A 7,074-nucleotide genomic window follows, 5' to 3' on the forward strand; every position below is an offset into this window, starting at 1 on the left:
TCACCGTACCCATACCAGGGTTCACTTGATAAATACTTCTTGTTCGTCTACTCTTGGACAAGAGGGCTTGGACAAGCCCTCTTCTAGACCCCGGGGGTATGAAGATGAACAGACAGAAGAGGTCGCTGAACCCCCAGAGGCCATATTCTAACACAAGGGAGACTTTTACCAGGATTATCTAGTTCACAACAGGCACAATCTTAGTGTACCAGTATGTCAGCGCCATCTCGAGAAGGCTGTGGGCCTCTACGCACCCACCAACATGGCCATGATACTCATGCATAAGAGGAGACCGCTCTATTAGCATCCCCATACACATGTTTGGACTGTGTTATAAACAGAACTCGAGAAACCAAACTTTGGTGATGTTAAAACAGAGAGGACTGTTGGCCCTTGCCCCGTGAGTCACCAGCCCACATGGGTCTGTCTTGTGGCCACAGTGCCACCACTCCATCTGCCTTAGCTAGCAGACCGGCCTGTGAGGTGTGCATATCAGTATAATGCCATCGAGGGATAAAGAACAATCTGAATTATGATGTCTGTGTATCACAGAGCAAGAGTTTTAGAAGAGGGGAAGTGAGCGACAGAGTGTGCCCACCAAAGATGTCCAATCCCCCTTGGTCTGGAACACTTGGAGTTAGCCAAGCAACGGACGACCAGAGGGGTGGGGGTGGGGAATTCTGTGTGGCACAGTTGAGAAGGCATGGAGGTTTTGTTTCCACTCTCAAGGTAGGGTCTTGCATTTTAGAGTTTGCAGTCCTTCATGATTATATCAGCCTATGATGTCGGAAGGACTTTAGCCAAGGTGCACTGAAGCTGATGCTGTGGAAAGAAGTCACAGAGAAAGGACACTATCTGAAGGATAACAGATCAGAAAGACTGGAAAGGACACAGCCAGAGGCTGTGCCTCTTACAGGTAGACAGTAGCCACCCTTTATGCAGCCAGCAGAGATCTGGAGCTAATGCCTGTGACTGAGGGTCTGTGTGTCAGGGAGAGCTGCTGCTGATGGACGCAGGCCACCCACCATCAGCTGATTCACAATGGCCATATCCATGGCAGCTTCTTTGAGACACTCTGCCTCCTTCTTGTCTTCTCTGCAGAAATACCAAGTGGTTACCTACGAGGCTGGCCACGTGTTTCAGACTTGGGCTCCCCACATGAAGGACTTGAGGCGGGCACTGGTAGCACCAGGACCTCTGTGTGTCAGGTTGGGGATTTTGTTGCTGTTGGTACTGATTTTCTTGCCAAGCTTGTACTGTGACCCTGGATCTGTATATTACTCTTCTTCTGAAACAGTCATCCCCAAGAGTCTGACAGCCAAGGGAAGGGAGGACCCAGGGGAAAAGGCATCCTATGTACTATTAATGCAGGGCCAGAAACAGGTGATTCACCTGAAGGTGAAGAGAGACTATTTTGTGAGTAACTTTCCAGTCTTCAGCTACCACAATGGTGTCCTGGGGCAAGAAATGCCTTTCATCTCGCATGACTGTCACTACGAAGGCTACATAGAAGGAGTCCCAGGTTCTTTTGTTTCTCTCAACACCTGTTCGGGCCTCAGGGGCATCCTGATTAGGGAGGGAAAACCCTATGGCATTGAGCCCATGGACACTTCAAAACGGTTTGAACATGTGCTGTACACCATGGCACACCAAGCTCGAGTCTCCTGTAATGTCACTTCCAAAGGCAGCCAAGTGGTGTCCGCCAGCCGGCAACAAGGGAGCAGGAAGCCTCGCAGTCTACAGGCACCGTCCTCCTTTTGGTCACACACCAAGTACGTGGAGATGTTTGTCGTGGTCAACCACCGGCGGTTCCAAATGTGGGGCAGTAACGTCAATGAGACAGTCCAGAGAGTAATGGACATCACCGCTCTGGCCAACATCTTCACTAGGGGAATAAACACAGAGGTGGTGTTGGCTGGAATGGAGATCTGGACCGAGGGGGACCTCATAGAAGTCCCAGCGGACTTGCGAGTTACACTCAGGAATTTCAATAGCTGGAGACAGGAGAAGCTGTTCCATCGTGTGGAGCACGATGTTGCCCACATGATCGTTGGACATCATCCTGAAGGGGATGCGGGGCAGGCATTTCTCAATGGTGCCTGTTCGGGAGGCTTTGCAACAGCCGTTGAATCCTTCCATCATGAAGATGTCCTCCTGTTTGCAGCGCTCATGGTCCATGAGCTCGGGCACAACTTGGGTATTCAGCACGACCACTCAGCCTGCATTTGTAAAGATAAACACTTTTGCCTCATGCATGAAAATATCACTAAGGAAAGTGGCTTCAGCAACTGCAGCTCTGACTACTTCTACAAGTTCCTCCGGGAGCATAAAGGGGCCTGCCTATTTAACAAGCCTCGGCCCAAAGGTCGCCTGCGTAGGCAAGCCACGTGTGGAAATGGTGTGTTGGACTACAACGAGGAATGTGACTGTGGACCTGACTGTGGTAATAACCTTTGCTGTGACCAAACATGTCGGTTGAAGGAGCAGGCACAGTGTAATGATGGACTATGCTGTTTTAATTGCCAGTTCAGACATAAAGGATTCATGTGTCGTTCTGCTTTGGGAGAGTGTGACCTCCCAGAGTATTGTGATGGTTCTTCTGGTAAATGCCCCCCAGACCTCTATAAGCAAGATGGTACACTGTGTGATATAATCCACTATTGCTTTAGAGGCCGGTGTAAGAACCCTGATATTCAGTGCATGGATATATATGGTTCCCCTGCAGTGTCTGCTCCAGAAGACTGTTATATTTCTGTGAACAGCAAAGGTAACCGGTTTGGGAACTGTGGCTGTCCTACTGCAGTTGTCCCAAGATATGTTAAGTGCTTTGATGAGAATATATTTTGTGGGAAACTTGTATGTACAAATATTACCCAGGTACCACCAATAAAACCTTACCATACTGTGATCCAGGTAGCTCACAAAGATGACTGGTGTTGGAGCATGGATGCCTACAACATCAGTGATATCCCTGACGATGGAGATGTGCACACTGGCACTCTCTGTGCCCCACACAAAGTCTGCATGAATTACTCTTGCACTGATCATGTCGTGCTCAAGTACGACTGTGAACCAAAAGAAATGTGTAATGGGAGAGGAGTTTGCAACAATTTAAAGCACTGCCATTGTGAGGCTGGCTATGCCCCACCTGACTGCAAAGCTCCAGGAAATGGTGGTAGTGTGGACAGTGGCCCTCCTGGCAATCTAGATGATGGAATTCCACGTGAAGATAAAAGTAAAAGTCATAGTTTCAATCGTGGTAATTTTGGTAAAGGTGGTGAGAATGCAGATGAAAGCAAAAGCCTTGGCAACTTACTGTACATATTCCCCTTATTTCTTGTAGCAATATTTTTAAGTCTGATTATTGCTGCCAGTGTTGGGGCTAGAAAGGAGATATCACAGTGCTCACAAGAGGCTTTAGAAAAAACTGAAGAAGTAGCTGTACAAGAAGAAGTAGGCAGATTAGAGGAAGATGTAGAGGGAAAAAATGAGTAGTGATAGGAAGAAGTCTAATATAGCAAATACCAGAATACTTGGTGGAATGCAGGTTCAGAACATGAAGTCCACACTGATGGTTGCAATGGCCCTATAAATAGGGACTCTATAGTTTGTAGACATGTACATCTGGGAAGGAGGGCTTTTCTCATTCAATTTAGTCATGGATTATATATACATATATCTAAAATATTTTGTTAAAATATTTTAATACTTTCATTATCACATTTTATTAAACATTTAATTTAAACTTTTCTCATGAAACATTCAGATCAATATCTTATGTTAGTAGGTGTAATTTTGAGATACCTGATGTTTAGGGAATGTCATCTTCCATCTACTATGCGGACATACAGATAATATATCCAGACATATATGTCCCTATATATATTGGGGTCCCAGGTTTTTCACCTCATTCATACCTACACATTACATTGTTTCTATGTTGGTTGTTCTAATTGCTCTGTGAAGTGTATCCATGAAATGAAAATATTTTAAATTAAAAAGTAAATAAATATCTCTTTTCAAATGAAACATCACTTTAGGCTTTATGTAGCCTGTGATCTGGGTCTCCTTCCACTTTGTGGTTCTCCATTTAATTCAGGTTGGAACGATCACCCTGCTTCGGGGTGAAAGAGGCAGGGATGGGGAAAAAGGACAAGAGGTGACCTTGACTGGTGCTCATTTTACATTTTTCTATTTTTTATTTTAATTTTGTTTAATTTTCAATTCCTTTTCTAAGTTATATACTGTTGAGAGAATGTCTTAAGGTACAGAGATTTGGATTTCTCTACTTTTTTGAAGGACACATGGGTTCTCTTTGAGAATACTCACGGATAGAACCTTTAGGGCAGTCAGTCTGAAACAGACCATCAGGGGATTGTTTTCTACAGAGCAAGGGAGCATCCATCATCCTTGTCCTTGAGTGAAATGACTGGGTGACAGGCACTGAGGAGGGCACTTGATGGGATGAGCACTGGGTGTTATACTCTCTGTTGGCAAACCAAACTTCTACGTATATATTCATATATATATTCAATATTCATATTGAATATACAATATTCAATATTGTATATATATATATATTTAAAAAAAGAAATCTCCAATTAGTACGTTGAAAGTGAGAAATGTGTGTACCCATGCAACATGTTCTCAGAACCTCAAAGTCTGGAGGTACTCATGCTTTGGTGGAGAAATGGAAAGAAAGCTTCTCAAGACACAGGAGGAGTGAGCTGCAAAGCCACAACCTTTCTTCTAGTAATGCATTTTCGGTCACCTACTAATCACGAACTAGGTGTGAGTGCAAACAGTTTCCCATGAAAAAGGGAATAAAAAAAGGCACAGTGTCAGTGCCAGGGGACAGGAGAGAAGGCTCTCCCTCATGCTTATCCACCTAAAGCCCTCCTTTACGGTTCCCCAGGTAAGGTAGGTCATCAGGAAACTACGGAAATGCAAAGATGCCAAATAAAGCAAAGGCTACCAATTAATCCTATGCTTTGGAAAAATGACAATGGATCCCAACTTTGAGGTAACTGATGTGTCATGGTTTAAGGGAAGCCTACAGACAGGAATCTCCTTATAAAACTGTTGCAACAAAATGATGCCAGTACATTAGATCCCCCAGCTATTCAGGGGAACTCTATTGCAGAATTTACATTTTTATGTAACAATGCACACACACACACACACACACACACACACACACACACACATATATATATATATATATATATATATATATATATATGAAACACTTGGTTTTATTCACAATTTTTTCCAAAACAGATACAATTTTTAATCATCTTTATTGTCACGTTAGCTGTTTTTATGACCAATGTCAATGTCTAGTAGTGTTTTACAAAACAATTAAAGCGTCAGAGAAAACAATCGGCTACCTTTCCTAAACACTGTGAGAGCTCTTTTCTTCTCCTTGGATGATGCTAAGAGCATGAATGCTGTGTAAGCTTGGAGTCTTGTGTTCTGATAGCCTAAAAAATCCAGCCAGAAAGGATTTTCTGAGAGCAAACAACCTTATTTAAAAGAAGAAAGTCACCTTTCTTCTGATTGAGGGGGCTTTCATATTCCCTGTCTCTAAATCCCAGGCGTTACTTTCTGGCTGATTGGTCTTAGACATCGAACTTCACTTCCTTGGGCCTAGTTTTCTGCTTCAGTAAGATGGCCACGCTAAGGACGCCCCTCACATAGTGGGTTGAGAGATTAAGTTAGGTAATGCCTGTGCTCGTATCAGGTGCACTGCTTGGCTTACAGTGGGTGCCCACATAAACACTGAGAAGATCTAAAGTCACCTGTGTCTATGGATGTCAGATTGTATGAATTCTATGTTGTTCAGCAATGGTAAGATCTATCACTACCTAGTCGTAATACTGAATTTCCTTTATACCAATGGCATTCTGGCCTATCATACACATGGGCATTTGCAAACATGTTTCTACTTCCCCTACTGAATTGGAAATCTCTGGGGGGTGAGGAGGAGTAAGATTTGATTGATGTGGCAATCACTGCCTCGGGCCCAGTTACGGGTAAGACTGGTAAGGGCTTTATTCTCTTCCTTAGAGCCCCTCTCAAGACCATGGTGGCATTGAGAGCAACGCTGCTGTTTGGGTCCTAAGTCAAGATTCTAGTTTCCTCCCTCTTCTGACTGTACCTTTAATCCTGAATGTGCAAATGGCTCAGGAGAGGTCAATTTGCACATGTGAGGCTTGCTGCCCAACCTTGATGCCTTTTTACAGAGTCTAATTTGACTATGAAACTGACACATGTCACCTTGTCTCATTCACACATTCATTCATTCATTCCACCACTATTGAGTCCTTAACTCTGAACTATTGAACTAGTACTAGGGACATGGTAGAAAATAAGACAAAGCCTCTGATCCCATGAAAGTTAAAAAAAAAGTCACAAACCTGGCAGAAACAAAAAGACAGCTGTATGATGTGCCAGGTTGTAATATGTGTGTGATGGAACAGAATGGAGCACTGCAAGGGGAACAAGAGTGATGTTAGGGTGGAGTGCTATTTGAAGGCCATGGTCAGAGAAGGGGAAGAGCAGACCAGGGAGAGGGAAGTCTAAGTGGAAAAGTCCTGAGACGGGAACATGCTTGGCAATGTCTGAAGAACAGCCAAGAGGTCAGCATCATCTGGACAGAGTGGGCATTGTGTGTAGCAGTTGAGGGCTGTGAGTGGAGACAGGTCACATGAAGACTTGGTAAGGATCGTAAAGGAATTATGTTTTTATTTCAGTGGAGATGGGAAACACGGGAGGGCTTTAGCAAAGGAGTGACCAGAGCTGAGAAGTACTGAAGGATCACTCCATCTGCTACATGATCAATGAACAGGCAGGGGTAGGGCGATGGGCCATTGCATACATAGAGAATCCTTAGAGACCTTGTGATCTGTCAAGTGGGAGATGTTGGAAGCATTCAGGAGGGTGGCTGAAGTGGTAGTGGTGAGAAGAAGCTAGATTCTGGGTACACCGTGAGGTAGAGCTCAAAGGGTTTGCTGACAGAGCAGATGTAGAGTGTGAGAGAAGGGCGGCAAAGAAGGATGACTCCAGTGGCTC

General features: G+C 44.3%; 1 protein-coding gene across 1 annotated transcript; it reads left to right on the top strand.

The window, feature by feature from the left end:
• Positions 1-309: 309 nt before the first annotated feature.
• On the top strand, positions 310-3,495 carry LOC140594317 (disintegrin and metalloproteinase domain-containing protein 1a-like). The gene has a single exon (XM_072725250.1). It carries the CDS (start codon positions 1,042-1,044, stop codon positions 3,493-3,495), a length of 2,454 nt encoding a protein of 817 aa, XP_072581351.1. The 5' UTR covers positions 310-1,041.
• Positions 3,496-7,074: the final 3,579 nt, after the last annotated feature.

This window comes from Vulpes vulpes, chromosome 10 (assembly GCF_048418805.1).
Source record: "Vulpes vulpes isolate BD-2025 chromosome 10, VulVul3, whole genome shotgun sequence".
Lineage (NCBI taxonomy): Eukaryota > Metazoa > Chordata > Mammalia > Carnivora > Canidae > Vulpes > Vulpes vulpes.

Excerpts from the sequence above, each read along its gene's own strand:
- LOC140594317 (XM_072725250.1), top strand. The coding sequence starts at position 1,042 with ATGGCCATATCCATGGCAGCTTCTTTGAGACACTCTGCCTCCTTCTTG.